Here is an 18,191-nt window from a genome sequence, read left to right on the forward strand (position 1 = left end):
AAATGTGCATACAGCATGAAAAATCTCACCCGTTAGACAATGTGCAAATGCCAGAAATGCACAAAAAGATGTTCAAGTGTATAGGTAGTTAAAGAAATGCAAACTAAAATGGCAAAAGTTGGTGCATATGGGAATTTAATGTGCATACCCTTCTGCGGTAGATTTTATTCTTCCCCCTTATTTACCCTGCTGCCGCCCCCAAAGGGTTCCACAGAGCCGCCTTTGTCCACAGGACACCGTACAGCAGAGAATAGTGCCACGTCTGAAGGCCTGCTTGAAATCTGCCTGGTTCGGCTGTTACATCCATTTCCTTGGCCCCAAGAGTGCTGAACTGGGTCTGTTCCTTAAGCTTGGATCCTGGAATAAAGAAGACTGATAGCTCAGAGCCACATCCAACCTAAAACCATTGCAGTCAAAATACAACATGAATAAGAAATGAACTTAATTTTTATAAGCCAGTGAGACTTGGAAATCATTTGTTACCACAGTGCAACCTAGAAAAAACTAATTGACGACATACCTCCCAGTTCTGTTTAGTGATAGATTGACCTGCATTATGGTTTATTTTTGCTTATGAAACATTGAACAAGGTGATCACCTTTCCTAAGTCTTCCTTTCATCACACATGACACATAGGGCTTAATCTGTTTTTGCTTTTTTAATTATCATTATTATAAGACAAAGAAGCCAATGTGGACATAATTTGGTGGAAAAATACTTTTTAGTTTTGTGGCTTTTTTCTTACTACAAAGGTAATTTATATTCATTATTGAAAATTTGAGACCATAAATGAATAACATGTTGGAAAAAAACAAAAACAATGCTAACACCATTGTTAATATTTTGGTGAATTTCCTTTGAATTTTATCTTTTCCCTCATACATTTTAAATGAAACTGTATATTCCAAGTAGTTTGCTTATCTGTCTTTTCCCACCAACACTGTCATTCTCACTTTCTTTAAATGTTTCATTACAAATTCTCTGTAAACATTTAAATGGCTAGATAATATCTTTAATTCTATAATTTTAGAACTATATCCTTTTGTATTTAGGCTATTTAAATTACTGGCCCAGTTTCAAGATACTAATTTTATACCAAATGTGTATTTTTAAACAGCTATTAATCTTTCAATTTTTTTTCCTAAATAGTTTTAATAGCTTATGATGTTGATAAGCTATTGTGTATTAGTCGCTCAGTCATATCTGACTCTTTGTGACCCCATGGACTGTAGCCCGCCAGGCTCCTCTGTCCATGAAATTCTCCAGGCAAGAATACTGGAGTGGTTGCCAGTTAAATCACATCTAATTTTTAACCACATCTAATTACTTCTACTTTAATGCCCTTTCTGTTGCCCTATGGGAAAAGGGCTTGATGACCAATACCCCTGATAAGTTACAAACATAGAAAACATGCAGTATTTACAATCTTCATTTTTAAACCCAAACTCTCTTTCCTTGACTGAATAATGTAGTTGAGAACTTAAGAGTGTTGCAGTGGTGGGTGTGGGGGCGTGGGGCATGGAATGGAAAAACTAAGGCAGCTGGACTTTCTATGAAAAATAGATGGTTGTATTAGAAAGCTATTATCCAATATGAAATCATTGGTTCAAATTGGATCTGAATGTATATGTGCTTCAAGAGGAAAAACAGAATGGATTCCAGGCAGGAGAAATACTGATTGAGACGCGGCACTGTTCTAGGGATATATTGAAGAAGGCACATGTTCACACTTCCAACAGGAGGAAACAAAGTCAGCCAGAGAATCCTAGAAAACAGAAATGGCACACAAAAAGCATGATCTGAATGTGGAGCCAGATAAAGTGACACTGACCTGGAGGAATTTGTGTATTGTGGGAAATAAGAGTTCATTTGAATATTCTCCTTTGAAGGGAAGGGGTATGTGAACAATGGAAGTGCCGAGAAGGAAATAGCATGCTGGCTGGCTCTGAAGAGAAGAAATATTTATCTGGTCATAGTAATATAAATTTGGTTTATTGATTTTCAATTTTTTTAGAGGCAGTGTACAGATAAGACAGGGGTGATTTAATTATCATCATAGAACAAGGACTGAATATTATCAGTCTTGACAGTATGAATGTAAAATTGCAGCAGACAGATATCAGAGATGGAAGACAGGCAGAGATGCAGTATCTCTTCAAACTTTGTCTTGCAAAGGCATGGAGACCTGGGTTCGATCCCAGGGTTGGGAAGATCCCCTGGAGAAGGGAAAGGCTACCCACTCCAGTATCCTGGCCTGGAGAATTCCATGGACTGTACAGTTCACGGGATTGCAAAGAGTCGGACATGACCCTCAGACACTCACTTCGCACAGACACCCATCCGGGAGCAGCAACAGTAGTTTACGTTTCCCTAATACTCGCAGGGCCGGGTGCAGGCTGCCCGCTCAAAGAGGCCAGCCCCAGCCAGCCAGCACCCCTTTCTCAGAGGCCTGAATACCAGCACCAACCCTGCCACCTCTTCTGTTTCTCTCACCAGCCCTTCTGCTTAGAGCCGCTCCCTGGAGGTTGTTCTTCCTTTCCTCTTCAGGTCTCCAAAACCTGATTAGTAACAATGTATTGTATTAAACTCTCACAGTTAAAGTAACTAGAGTGGTTTCTGTTTCTTGCCCTGGATGATCCAGGAAATAGGTAGATTAATGAAATCCTCATTTATTATTGCAGCAAGTTAATAGATCATGTGTGACTGACGTTGATAAATCAAAACCTAGTAGTGTAAGCACATCATTTAGAGATATGGAGGTAACCATAAGAACTGCAGACATGTGTTTTAAGTTGTTGCCTCTGGGGAGAGGGTTGGGTGTATGGGTGGGTAGGTGAAAGATCAGAACATATTTTTAGCATACACACACTTCTTTGATTAAATATATATTTTAATTTCCTCTCATCTATATTTATATTTAATATAAATGTATTTAATTATATTTATATTAAATATAAATTAATAAATATACAATAAATATATATTTAATAATGTATAATAAAATATATTAATTAATAAATATATCTCATATATATTTACTATGGAATCTTATTCTTAGGGAATGAAGCAAAGCAAAATTTCCTAAAACTATGAAGTTAAAAAATAGTGGACTTGAAAATCAAGATTTATTTAATATATTTTGGTAAGGAATGAAAGAAAATCCTCAAATTCAAGTCTTCAAATAGCTCTAACCAATATTAATAAATAATCATAAATTGAATAAATTATCAATTTTTGAATTGAATAAATCATAGTTATAAATTAAGATCATAATTGAATAAGTTAAACTATCACTCTGAAAAACAGTATGAAATAAAGTTTTTAAAGCATTTATTTATACAAAACAAAAAAAACAGTTGACCTGTTTATCCCAGGCCCACAACCTCCTGCCTCTGGCAACCCCCGGTCTGTTCTCTGTATTTATGAGCTTGATACATCATCGTTATCTGATTTGTTTCATTTAGCACAATACCCTTGAGGTCCATTCATGTTGTTGCAAATTGCAAGATTTCATTTTTTAATGGCTGAATAATGTTCAAATGTATAAATGTATGTTCTACACTTTCTATTCACCAACTGATGGAAACTTAGATGGCTTCTCTCCTTTTGCTATTATAAATAATACTAAAATGAACATGGGTGTGCATGTGTCTTCTGAGGTTCATGTTCTTATTTTCTTCAGATAAATACCTGGAAGTGAACTTGCTGGATCATATGGTAGTTTTGTTTATTTATTTGAGGAGTCTCCATACTACTCTCCATAATGGCTGTGGTGGTGATTTAGTCACTTTGTTGTGTCTGATTCTTGCTACCCCATGGACTATAGCCCACCAGGCTCCTCTGTCCATGGGATTTCCCAGGCAAGAATATTGGAGCGGGTTACCGTTTCCTTTTCCAGGGGATCTTCCCAACCCAGGGATCAAACCTGTGTCTCCTGAATTGCAGGCAGATTCTTTACTACTGAGCCACCAGGGAAACCTATAATGGCTTTACTCATATATATAATATAGATATATCATATATATAACATCAATATATAATATTATATAATATATAATATACTCATATATATATATATATCATATATATAGTATCAATATAAATGGCTATACTCATTTATATTCCCACCAACAGTGCATAAAGGTTGCCTTTTCTCCACATGATGCCATTCTAACAGGTCTGAGGTGATATTTCATTGAGGTTTTGATTTGTATTTCCCTGATGATTAAGCTGTGGGCCTGACATATATGGCCTTTATTGTGTTGAGGTATGGGCTTCCCAGGTGTCACCAGTGGTAAAGAACCTACCTGTCAAAGCAGGAGATGTAAGAGACGCAGGACATGTATGATCTTTTTCATGTATTATTGAATTCTGTTTGCTAAAATTTTGTTGAGAATTTTTGCATTGATGTCAATCAGAAATAATAGCCCCTAAGTTTCTTTTCTTATGGCGTTCTTGTCTGATTTTGGTATTCAGGGTATTACTGGCCTCGTATAATCAATTGGAAGAGTTCTCTTCTCTGCTATTTTTTGGATGAGTTTGAGAAGGACTGCTATTACTTCTTCTTTGAACGTGTGATAGAATTCACCGGTAGAGTCATCTTGTCCTTTTGTTTACTGGGAGCTTTTTGACCACTGATTCAATCTCCTTAGTAATTGATCTGTTCAGATATTCTATTTTATCATGATTCAGTCTTTGTAGGTTTGTGTTCCTAGAAATTTATCCATTTCTTCTAGGTTGTCCAATTTGTTAGCATATAATTGTTCATAGTAGTTTCTTATGATCCTCTGTATTTCAACAGTGTCAGTACTGGCTTCTCTTTCTGTTCTGATTTATGTTTTTGAGTCCTCTCTTTCTTTCTTGGTGAGTCTGGCTGAAGGCTGGTCAATTTTACCTTTTCAAAGAACCAGCTTTTAGTTTTTGTGTTCATCTATGAAACACATGAAAGTGTAAGGGCATAGTGAAAAATGAATTAGAGTCAATGAATGAAAGAAATGATCAAGACCTAGTTTCCCCCAAACCTCTCATTTTAAAGATGAGTAAAGTGAACTCCAGAAAGAAGAAACAGTTAAAACTGAATGAAACTTTGCCCTCATTTATACTCTCTGAAGGGATTCCTAAGTGGTGCTAGTGGTAAATAATCCACCTGCCAATGCAGATAAGAGCCACAGGTTTGATTCCTGGGTGGGGAAGATCCCCTGGAGGAGGGCATGGCATCCCACTCCAGTGTTCTTGCCTGGAGAATCCCATGGACAGAGAAGCCTGACTGACTACAGTCTGTATGGCCTCAAACAATCAGACACAACTGAAGCAACTTAGCACGTAGGCATACACTCTGAAACATTTTTCAGACTGTGTGCTGTGTGCCAGGCATGGTACTAGGCTCTGGAGACACAAAGATACCTTTCATCAAGAGTTATAAGTCTTATAAGAAAAAGAAGTCCCTCAGGGAAGACACAGTATCCAATCTTATGTCTCTGGCCCATTTTAATGAGGACTATCCTGTGTAATGGTTCATTTAATCTTCATAACCAGGCTGTAAGGTAAGTGGAATTATCTCCATTTTACAGAGAAGGAAACTGAGACTAAAAAAGGTAACATAATTACCCAAAGCCAGGGATGCATCATGTCAGATCTCCTACACTCTCATCTGCGGTGCTGAAGTCCACATGGCCATGGCCGTGAGATGGAGAAGGGGTGGGAGGGGAAGCGGAGGGGAGAGCGTTTTTTTTGAAAAGACTCTCCCTGACTCACACTTGTTTAAAGACTAATTTCAATAAACCCTCTTAGTGTGAAACACAGCTGTTCTCTGGGCCTGGTTCCTATAATACTAACACTCTATCTTTTAGCTGCAGGGGAAGAAGTTTGCTATGAAAGGGTGGGATGCTTTAAAGATGGTCTGCCATGGACTGGGACCTTCTCAAGACAGTTTGCAGGGTTACCCTGGTCTCCAGAAAAGATAAACACTCGCTTTCTGCTCTACACTAGACAGAATCCCAAAGTCCATCAGGTAAGTTAACCCACTGCCTTCACACACGTATTATTCTAAAATAGAAGATGTTACTCCAAGCACAGAAACCATAGATGACCTATTCTGGTAGAAACTCTTGAGTTAAAGGGAAACATTTCTTTTTAGTGTTGTGAGCCAGATATTTCTCTCATTATTTGCCCTGTTATTTAAAAACAAGGATTGCTCTGAATATATGTTTCATATGGGATAAATTTGATATTTCGTTCAGTTAATATATTAATTGAGAACCTTCCACATTGTAAGACTAAAGAAGCAACAATACCTATTATGTACTAAATTGAATAAACAAGAGAGTGCCTTAAATTTACTACACTAGGAGAAGTGAGATATGTAACCTAACAGCTTTGTTGCAGCATGATTTTGATCTGTGATGTAAGTAACAGATCAAAGACTTTGGGAACAGAGAGAGGAAGGAGTGGGGATGGGAAACAGGAAAGACTTTTAGGAGGGTTTGAGGTGTGTCCTGAAGGAAGGGCAGGGTTTTCAAATGCAAAGACAGGGAAATGGTGTGAATGCGCGCGCACACACACACACACACACACACGCACACACACACACACACACACACACACACACACACAGAGGAGAGAGACAAGAGGGAGTGTTTGATAAATGACACAATGTTGGGTTAGACAAGGCAGAGAGGAAGTCTTCAAATGTGGAGTGAGTTAGAAACACAGCTTTAGAAACAATTTGTATAATTCCTTCCTGGGGAGATGGGCTATTACCCTGGGAGCCATGAGGACCCCCTGTGAGTTTTTAGGAGGCTTGAAGACCTTTATTCTAGCTGCAGTGTACTTTCTGGCTTGGAGCTGGGAGAGCAGGGGTTGGGGGTGGGGAGAGGGAGGCACTGCCAGCCGGCTTAGTCCTCTGCTGCCTAGTCGCTAGCCACATGTGGCTCTCGAAATAAAGCTGAAAATTCAGTTCTTCCGCCAACCACATTTCAAGTGCTCAAGAGCCACACATGACCAGTGGCTACTTTGTTGAACGGCACAAATATAGGACATTTCCATCATCACAGAGAGTTCTATTTGACAGCACTGAATAAAGCTCTAGTGCGATTTGGATCAGACACGGGAACTAACCAGAGCCAGAGTAATGAGAGTGAGTACTTTAACAAAAGACTGACATGTTAAACATGTCCTGAGATTTCACATATGCATGATAGGAAGAAAAATTACCCTCTTATCTGAAAAATTTAGGGCAAAAGAAAAAGTTCAATTTTTGACAAGTGAAGTTGGTTTAGACTATTGGAGATGTTAGTCGTACAACTTGGCAGGCGGTCTGGAGCTGCAGAAATACATTCAAAATATTTTATGCAGAGGTGAGAGTTGAAACTCAGAGTGCATGAGATCTCAGGGGAGAGAACAAAGCATGATAGGAGACCCAGGTGGAGCATCTATATTTAGGGGGCAGGTGGGAAAGGAGCCAGGGAACGAGCAAAAATCATCTCCAGTCTTTACCTGCATCTATAACCTTGAGGCTTGCTTTCCACCAGACCCGTCACATGCAGGGCAGGTCTCACCAGCCAAGACAGCCTTCTTCTAGGCCTTCACACCCTGCAAACATAGCTATCTACTTACCAGACTCACACATACATATGTACACATAACTCTTTACTCAAATATACCATCTGCTCTATAGATTATGGCTCTAGTGAGAACAAAGAAGAAAAGACAAGACTTTAATTTGAGTACAGAGAAACTTATAAGGAAAATGTCTTCAAAAGTCTGATTTCTATAACTGTCAAAAAGGAAAGAGAAAAGTATTACCCAGCTGTAGAAAGGAAATGAAATTCTAATAGATGGTACAATATCTTGCAAACGTTTTGCTAAATTGAATATGCCAGACACAAAAGGACAAATATATGATTCCAGTTATATAACATACCAAGAATAGTCAAATTCATAGAGACAGAAAGTAGAATATCAATAGTTACTAGGGGTTGGGGGAGGCGGTGATGGGAGTTACTGTTTAATGGGTACAGAGTTTCAGTCCCAGATGATGAAAAAGTTCTGGAATGGTGGGATTGCTTGCACAATGTGAATGACAGTGCAAGTGAATTTTACTCTTAATGATGGATGAAACAGTAATTTTATGTTATGTGTATGTTACCACATTTTTAAAAAATGTAATACAAATGTTTGGGGGCACCTCTATCCATTTGGGACTTTCAGGGTGAATTTTTCTGCTCAGGACTAACTATATCCCCTGATGTTGACCCTCAGCCCTCATAGGACTTGCTGATCCGTTATCCTTCTGGACAGAGACATGCACTAGAACTTTGTAGAGCATAGGCAGTAAAACAGAAGGTGATGAAGACCAGTCTTCAGGCAAGGCTGAGCCCAATGGGCAGTGGAGAGAACATCAGAAAACTGAATACTTTCCTAAGAAAAGGTCCATAAAAACAGTGCTTTCCACATCTTTCCCACTCCCTTCCATTTGGAAAGAATCATGTGTGACAACACAGATCTGTACCCGAATTTTGCAATAGATAGACACCTGAGGGTTTGTTGTTAATGTGGTTTTTAATAATAGCTAGGTTGTAGACTGAGTCATGGTGTGATGCTAAAAGCAAGGATCATCACAGGTTTGACTCATATGCTATACTGTATACATTTGATTACCTTTGTTTATGAGAAAGAAGTAAATCATGCAGTAGCTTAGCAGTTGAGACTTAGCAATTTGGGAATTACCAAATAAGGAACTAGTAATCAAGGCTTAGCAGTTGGTGAATTGTCAAGGATCAATTTGTTGATGTAAATGGTCTTCTGAGGCGTAGGTCGCAGCTACCTTCCTGGAAGAATAAAACCAACTTTTTTTCCCATCAATCTGTGACTTCTTTTTTTCTTTCTTTCTTTTTTTATTTTTTAAATCATGAGAGTATAGTATCCGTGACTTCTTAACCTTAAGTGACTCATTGCCATTGCTAGTCGTGATGCATGGTTGTATAATTACAGTGGTTCCTGTTCCTGCAGCTTTTGTCAAGACTAGAACATGCCCAACTGGTGACTGTTTTTGCCTCACTTATAGGATGGGTTGATTCCATGTCAGTTAGGCTCCATGACCACTCAAAAATAAGAATGTTAAGAGAAAACACCCCAGCACCCAGCTAGACATCAATACTCTACTCTTATCTCTAGATAACCTGTTCTGTCCTGACACCCTTTTTAGTTTCTGTCCTTGTGGGATCCAAATTGTCTGCTTTTGATTCCATGATGTTGTTTGGGAGTTTCCCATTTCCTAAGTTAGTGTGTCATTTTAAAGTGGTGTGCTAGATTGAATGCACAGTGAACAAAGTTGTTTTGTTGCCTTTTCCTACGTTAATAAATCCTTAGTGGTTTTTGTGACAACAAAGAATGCTTGGATACCATAATACTTGTCAGATTGCCATTCTGAGGCTTGTTCGAGGTCCCACTTCTTCAAACTATTCTCATGACAGTGGAAAACTATACGTACTTTTTCTACTAAATGACATTTCCTAAATAGTTTTTTTTGGTGTAGAAACAGGAATACAGTAGGTGTTTAAGGGGCTCCAGCCAGAATTGGAATGGGCATTAAGTTCTTTTAAATACATAGATATACAAACATCTTTGCACTTGGATTCGATTATTTAACAGAGAAGTGCTTGCTGAAAAGCCCCAGTACAATAGATTTTATTATCTACATCACAAATTCTTCAGCTGGTATGCATCCCATCAGGGGAAAGCACTATGATCAGATCACAACTTGAAAGCCCAGTGGTGAAGTGCATGGCTTTAAAGAGAGACCATGTGGGTTTGAATCCTTCTCCAGGATTCATCAGCTGCAGTACTTTTGGACAAGTGACTTCCTTTCCCATTACACCCCTTCCTAACCTGTAAAGTTCGTACCTACGTCACAGCATTGAGAAGGCCAAATGAGCTACTCTATAGAGTACCCATAGGGCTTCCCTGGTGGCTCAGAGGGTAAAAAATCTGCCTGCAATGCAAGAGACCTGGGTTCGATCCCTGGGTCAGGAAGATCCCCTGAAGAAGGGAATGGCTCTCCACTCCAGCATTTTTGCCTGGAGGATCCCATGGACAGAGGAGCCTGGTAAGCTTCAGTCCATGGGGTTGGATAGAGTCAGAAACGACTGAGTAACTAACACTTTCACTCTTTCACAGAGTACCTATAATCTAGATAGATACGAGTTTTATCTGTATTATAATTATTGCCATTTGTAAACCAGCTTGGGATTCTCTTAATTGTTTGTTCACAGTCTTGGAGAAACTTTAGTAGGTCGTATGATTAATCGTATATACCATTAAACACAGGTAGCTAGTAATCAGCCATTCATTTCAGTTTCATGAGTATCTAAATTTGCTGCTTTGTAGTTTAAGATCACCATTGTCAAACTTGCTATTTGCTGATTTGACCTTTTATTTTTTCTCTACTTAATTGCTTATACTTTTGACTTATAATTTTTCTCTTAATAACAAAATCACTTAAATTAATAGTATTCTAAAGCCTTCAAGAGTTTTGTCATAAAAACCATCTAACAAAGTACAAGAAATACAAAACAATATTTAACACCATCACATAAAATATCTTAAATATGCTGTTGTATTTCATGTGATAAGGATCTAACCTCTACTCCTCGTTCATAAAGTGTGGTGGACAATCTTATCTTGTCACCTTTGGAATATGCATCTAAGCCTTGGATAAGGTAATTCTCATGAGTTATGTTGACAACTGAAAAATGCTGTACAAAAGTAAGGCTTACTGAAATTCTAACAAGCATTACCTTGAAACCAAACATTTTGATTTCTTTTCCATATGATAAAATTTGTATGTTGCATTTTGTAATGCATTAATAATTCCTTGGTACTTTTGCAATATGTAGCAGTAACTATTCCTTTGATAAAAATGTATTAAAGATGGTTATTAAAGTCAAACTTAGAGGAAAACTTTTTAGCAAATTTAGAATATTTCTACTAAATGTTAAATAACTTTCAATTATTTTACCTTAATTTCTTTTCACCTGAAACAGGAAGTCAGTGCAGTTAATTATTTAACTATCCAAGCCTCACACTTCACAACAGACAAGATCACACGTATCAACATACCTGGATGGAAATCAGATGGCAAATGGCAGCAAGACATGTGCAATGTATGATGTGAATAATCTCTTCTTTATAGTGTATTAAAGCTTTATGTTTAATGTGAATGTACTTTGCAAGGTACTAACGTGTATTCATGGAAATTCTCCATTCAGTTATTCACATTAACCATATTCCAAGACCCAAATGAATTACCCATTTCACATTTATTTTCACTGGTTATGAATTGCACAGATTATGATAGAAGATTTTTATAATTAATCTTAGTAAATTCTCATCTTTGACAAAAGATTGAATGGTATGATAAATTTCTCATTTAATTTAAGGAAAACATTTCCAAGTTCACTCCAGGAAATTAATTTTCCTCTCTTCTACTCAAGATTAATAGACTGCTAACGTAGTAAGCAATTAATTATTTACAAGCCATACAGTGTGGTAGAGTCAGGCTGTCTGGAATATTATGGTTCTATTGACTAGCTCTGTGGTCATGGGCAAGTTAATTAACCCATATTTGCCTAGGTTTGCTTATCTTTAAGTGAATATCAAATAAGTTAATATATGTACAAGTGTTAGGACAGGGCCAAGCACACGGTAGGTCCTCAATACTTGCAGATGTTATTTCTTGTTGTAGAATCAGTTGTTTGGGCACTCTGGTTTCCTTTATTTCTTATTTTTAATACTTACAATAAATCTTTTTAGGTACTGCTAAAAGTGGAAGATGTGAATTGCATTAATTTAGACTGGATTAACGGTTCACTGCAATATATCCATGCTGTAAACAATCTCCGCGTTGTTGGTGCTGAGGTGGCTTATTTTATTGATGTTCTTGTGGTAAGAACAGTTGATTGCTTTAACATTACACTGAGCCAGCTTTGTATCATAACACCAAGAATTTGGGGGCAAGTCTATGTACTTTTTTATTCGTTTACACAAGTACCGAACATGTGAAATAATAAGTTGGTGTATGGTAGCCAAAAAGGGAATGTTAGGTTCCTTCTGGTGAAAGAAGTGCCTGTAGTTCTACAAGTCGCCACTTGGTGGCAGTGTGTCTTCACCGGCTCCTCACCAAACCCATCCCCGCCCCTCAGGGTCGCCGCCTGGGTCGGCCTGGAGGACCATCTCGGTGCCTTTTAGCGCAAGGTAAACCTGTCCTTAACGGTAGAGAAGAAACCGTTTCTGCGTTATGGGCGCTATCTGCGCAGAATGTGAAGTGCGTTTTCCCCACAGAAACTGGGTTCTATGGCAGTGAAATAGGTCCCTCGGCCAGTCCAGGCACAACTCTTGAAGCTACACATTTTCAGAGAATAAAATAGGCTTTGCTATTTATGAGGGCTATACTCTATGAGACATTTATAAATCTCCAAATGCTCCACCATAATAGAAAGTAGTTTCCCACCATGCAATGCGGTGAAGTAAAAAAAAATCTAAAGATTTATGACCCTTTCAGATTCTTAAGATTTCACTCCTTACAGTCAACAAATATTTCACTCCGCACTTGGAGGGACACGGTGAGCCAGACAGCGTTTCTGCCCTGACGGAGTGTGGGGACAGGACTGTGGGGAAATACAAGGCAGCGGGAAGGGGACTGGCCGGCGCCGCAGCTCACTTTGAGGGTCGCTCAGGAGAGCGGGCCCAACACTGAGCCCAGTTAGGACTCAGGCCGGAGAAGAGTCAGGGAGCCGGATACTCACGGCTGCCCTCCCTCTTCTCCATCCACTCTTCCCGCTCATGAGGGGAGGCTAGGCTGCAAGGAGGAACTTCGACTGTGTCTTTGTCCACAAAGGATGGAAACGGATTCATCTCCTCTTCAGAGAAAATCCAGGTCCAACTAAGCTTTCGTGAATTTCTTCCTTGATCTTGGGGCCTCAACTATGGGCTCGTAAAGGCTCATTAAAAAAGTCGGAGGAGATTTTGCTGAACTGAAGGGGAATGTGTTGGCTGACTTAAATGTTCAGTGAATCGTTTACCCCCCCCCCCCCCCCCCCCCCCCGGGCGTGAGATGCCTTTAGCCCGTGTGGGGGTGTGCGGGATGGTTTGGGCCTCAGGAAGGATGAACATGGACTGGAAGCTACAGAAGGGTCTCTGGGCTGGTCTCCTTCCTGTTCCCAAGAACTGCGAGGCCCTTTAGCACAGGGAGAAAGCGCCGACAGAAGGTATTCCTCCGGCCCACATGATGTTCTCTCCCTCAGCTAGATAAGGATGTAGGTGGACATGGGGTTGCTTTGTCATTTTACCAGTCTCCTCATCCTGGGGGGGGAGAGGGAGAAACATGTCAGCTCCTTTTTCATTTTAAGCCAGTTTCAGCCATTCCACCTGCTTTAAAAAAAAAAAAATAATAATGCTTGTTCTGTTTTCCTTTTAAAATATCCTCTCAGAAAAAATTTGGATATTCTGCTTCTAAAGTACACTTGATTGGCCACAGCTTGGGAGCTCATCTGGCTGGGGAAGCTGGGTCAAGGACGCCAGGCCTGGGAAGGATAACTGGTAAGCCTGCCCTGCAAATGGTCCTTGGGTTTGTTTATGTCTTTGTTTGTGTACAAAGTATCAAATATCTGAACACCAAGGAGGTCACAGAAGCAAATGGAAGACAAGAGAAAATGTGACCTTCCCTAAACTAAAACATGAAATGCTTCCAAAGGGTGAGTGTGTGAATCCATTTTCAAGAGTGTTCACCGTAGCATTATCTGTGGTGACAGAGGAATGGGACCTGTGATCATCCACCTGTCGGGGATGGTCGACTGAAGGATGACACATTCCATGCTTTGCGATTCCATAATGGCTTCTACACAGACTGAGACAGAAACTCCACCGTGGTCCTGCTCACCCAGTGTAGCTGTAATGCTGGACTGTTTTGTTTAAGGCCCATGCTATTCTAGTTGCTAAACTTTGAATGTTGTCCCTGAGTGTGCCTGCTTCAACAACACATATACTAAAGTTGAATATTGTTCCTGAGTATAATGTTAAACCTGAAAACAAGTTGCGAAGTGAGTCCTACAAACAAGGTGTTGGGAATGATATTTAATTGCATCCCTTCCCTGTACTCTTGACTTCCAAACTACTTGAGTCCATTGACTAGAAATCAAAATATCAGCTCCATTATTGGTAAGTTGGGCTGACCCCTCCCTACTCTGTATCCCCCACCAACAGTCAGTCATCAAACCGCTCATCTCCTCCATCCTTCAATCTTCTCCTGCATCTGCGTTGTGCCTCTTTGTGGCCCAGTCACTGTCCCAGCTCAGGCCCTCTCCATCTCCTGAGTTTTTGCCATTCATGACTGGTGCCCTGCCTAGTTCTGCCTGCCAATGAAACATACGCGATGTGGGTTCGATTCCTAATTCAGGAGGATCCCCTGGAGTAGGAAATGGCAACCCACTCCAGTATTCTTGCTGGGAAAATCCCATGGACAGAGGAGCCTGGTGATTACAGTCCATGGAGTTGCAAAGAGTTGGACACTCCTCAGAACAGGCTGGTACACCAGCCTTACACAGGTATTGCCAGTGTCATTATCTTTCTAAACACGGGCTGTGCCACTCCACTGCTTGAAACTTTTCATTGTCTAAAGCATCTGAACTTGTTGTATGAATGTTTCATGTTTCTTCACATATTTTCATGATTCTGTGCCTTTGCAAGTCCTGTTCCCCCTCACCCTAAACACCCGCTGGTCATCCTTTGAGAATTTTCTCAGATATTTCTTCCTCAGACAAAGTTAATTTTCTGCTTCCCACACTCTTTGAAATATGCCTTTATTATATATGAAGACACAAATGTTGTATCACAAAGTCTAATTAATTATTCATGTGCCTGTTATTTTCAGTAGACTCTGAACTACTTAGAAAGACTTCCTTACTGCACTCCCATCCCAGTCCTGGCACATAGTAGGTACACACTTTGTGTTCATTGAAACAGTACATTGCAGCTCTGGTGTACACACACACACACACATACACACACACACGTGCTTTAATTTCAGATTTAAATTTAAAATATTTTTTCCAAATTCTAAATTGGGTTTAAAGTATTAATATATTGCCTCTGCAGTCTCATGGTATAACAGGCTTTTCCTGCTGAAAGTTTCCTCTTTTTCCCAGATCTCTGATTCTAACTCCAGCCCTAGCCCACCACTACCATTTCTACATAGAATATTAAAATTTGTATATTTACCCTGAAGTTGTTGTTCTTTATTCAGTCACTAAGTTGTGTCTGACTGTTTGCAACCCCATGGACTGCAACATACCACTCTACGCTGTCCTTCACCATCTCCCAGAGTTTGCTCAGACTTATGTCCATTAAGTCGGTGATGCCATCCAACCATCTCATCTTCTGCCACCCCTTCTCCTCCTCCTGCCCTCACAATAATAATCTTTCCCAGCATCAGGGTCTTTCCCAATAAGTTGGTTCCCAAGTTATTGTGTAGCAAAAATCTTTGCCAGAGAATGGAAGAAATGGGCCCACCGTGTACGAATGGAATCTCATGGGGCCTAACAGCCTAGGGGAGCATTTCAGCTGTAAATTAAAAGGAAGAACATTGCCATAAATGTGTCAAAAATTCACACTAGTTTGCAATAAATTTATGGAGATTTTGTTTTCCTGAATTCTTATTTCACAACTCGGATAATTTTTAACTTCAGGGTTTCCTGCCAAGTGAATTATCCTATTGAATAAATAGACAATAATAGGTTTTTAAAGGCTCTAGTCTAAACATCTGAAGGATCTGCATAATTTGGATGTTGCAGTCTATATTCCTTCTAAGTGGTTAGTCTTTGAATAATCACTTTCCTTGGATAACAAAAGAACCGAGATCTCAAAAAAAAAAAATGTTGGCTTTATAATAAAACCAGTTAAAATATGGTAGATTTTAGGATATGCATAAGTTTCTGTGTCTCTGATAATTCTCTATAACTGGTAGGCAGTTATCATAGATGACTATAGCATGGGGGTTACTCAGTCAAGGTTTTGTTTTCCTTTTATCTATAAATAGCATCAGTGTTTTCCTATTGGAGAAGAGGTTATTCTCTATGCTGATACACTCATGCATCCAAATACATACATATTAACAAACTCAGCTTCCAAAGGGTGAAGCTTTCATTCATGCAATAGGGGTCATGCCTCCCCAACTCAGATCAATGAAGAGGTTGAACCTTCTAGTTCTCCCCTCTGTTGATCTTCCTCCTGAGATCTTTTAGAACCACAGATCCAAGATTCTCTCTTCCCTGCATCTTGAAAACACTAGTTGTCTTTTTAAAAAAAACATATCTGGTTGCCTTGTCCTCACATCAACATCATCTGAGGTGTACCTGCTATATTTGGATACATCTCTACCGAGCTCCCGAAGATTGTATCTAATTAGCAATTGTATATTAGCATAAACAATTCTCCCTAGAGTTGAAGATTAATTGTGAGACAAACACTTGGGCAGCTTTCTTCTGTTGGTTTGCTTCATTGGCCCTCTGTCTAATTTTATTTTTCACCTGTGCTCTGAGTCCCTTGCCAGCTTTGGGGACCTGACTGTCATTTGTCTGCTTTTCTTCCCATCTTGTCAAGTTCTTTTCCTCAACTCTATTAGAACTGACATGTCAAAAAAAAAAAAAAAAACTGACGTGTGCCGGTTCCTGCTTAGGCCACAGCCTCTTCTCACCAATACCCTAGCTTGCCTCACTCAGATTCCAACTCCTCTAAAAGGAAGTGGCCATGTTTCCTTGAGGGCTGTGCTCTCCTCAACCCACTGCAGTCTGGTTTCTTCCCCAGTCCTGCTTGCAAAACCACTATGACCACCAACGGCTTCTTAGTGGGACTCTTCCAGGCCTTTCCCATCTTTACTTTCCTTGGCCCCTCTGCAGAATTTGACTTGCTAACCCCTCCTTGCTGTTGGAACACCCTCTTTTGGCTCCTGTGGTTCCCCGTCTTGCCTTTCCTTGGTTGTCTTTGTTCTTGTCTGACAGCTTCTTTCCAGGCTCCCTCGCAGGTTCCTTTTCTTTCGCCTTTCCTTACATGTTGGTGTTCTTCAAGGTTCTATCTAGGCCCCCTCTTCTCTCCTCTCCTTGCCTCCTCTCATTCTATCATTTCTTTCTCATGATTATATGATTCAGAAAAATAAAAACAAAAATGGAATCATTTAACAGTCTATCATGCCGAGGTAATAAACACCCCACAGCTGTGGAACATTCATCACTCACTCCTGCTGCATTTCCCAAGGGGTCAGATACAGCTCAGCTCTGAGTCCCCTCCGCTCTGAGCCCTGGTCTCCACTTCATAGCAAAGAGGCTTTGCTAAAATACAAATCTGACTGTAAACCTCCCTTTTGGCAAACTTGTAAGAGCTGCCCATTGACAACCAGGTCATGTCCAAACTCATCATGGCTCAGCTAGTTACATCTGGCTCCTGACTACAATGCTGTCTTCATCTCTCTCCAAATTCTGAAATCCTATGCACCGGCCCTTGAAAGCTAGTTGCAGTTTCCCAAATGTGATTAACCCTCTCGCCTGATGGCCACGTATACTCTCTGTCCTCTTCCCAGGATGCTACCGACCTCATCTTCACCCTGGCTGACTCTTCTACTCGCTCAGATCTCTGCTTGCATTTCTCATCTCTAGCAGAAGCATGTCCCAGTTTCCCAAGCCTGGGTTGCCTGTTGCTTCTCTGTATTGCGTAACACCTGCGCTCGCCTGTCTCAGCACTGAGCACATTGAATTGCGGTGCCTTCCCCTCCAAACAGAAAGCTCCTTGAGGACCTTATTCCTTGTATCCAGTTGCAAGACCCTGTTGCTGGCACATAATAAGTGCTTGATAAATAATCGTCAAATATGTAAATGAAGAGTTATGTGAACGATCATAACATTTTAGAGACCTTAGATATCTTAACCTTTGCTTTAGTAGACATTTGAATGGGAGACAATGGACTGAAGTCTGACCACCATTTTGCATCTAATATATGATGGTCCATTTTGCATCTAACATATGATGGCCTTGTCAAGTCCCTTCACTTCTTTGGGCTTCAGGCTTTTGTTTGTAATACGATGAATGGAACTAAGTGAGCCTTAACTGAGGACTATGATTCTATTATTTTAACTGTGTTGCTTTGT

The 18,191-nt window shown here is 39.9% G+C and overlaps 1 protein-coding gene across 1 annotated transcript in view; it reads left to right on the top strand.

The window, feature by feature from the left end:
- Positions 1 to 2,304: 2,304 nt before the first annotated feature.
- The window catches only part of PNLIPRP3 (pancreatic lipase related protein 3), a 29,319-nt gene continuing 13,432 nt past the window's right edge, over positions 2,305 to 18,191 (top strand). Inside the window, exons 1-5 of the mRNA XM_061161346.1 lie at positions 2,305 to 2,524; positions 5,850 to 6,010; positions 11,043 to 11,162; positions 11,812 to 11,943; positions 13,488 to 13,596. Of these exons, the coding sequence (XP_061017329.1) occupies positions 2,305 to 2,524; positions 5,850 to 6,010; positions 11,043 to 11,162; positions 11,812 to 11,943; positions 13,488 to 13,596 (742 nt within the window). The remainder of the gene's footprint in view (positions 2,525 to 5,849; positions 6,011 to 11,042; positions 11,163 to 11,811; positions 11,944 to 13,487; positions 13,597 to 18,191) is intronic.

This window comes from Dama dama, chromosome 15, assembly GCF_033118175.1.
Source record: "Dama dama isolate Ldn47 chromosome 15, ASM3311817v1, whole genome shotgun sequence".
NCBI lineage: Eukaryota > Metazoa > Chordata > Mammalia > Artiodactyla > Cervidae > Dama > Dama dama.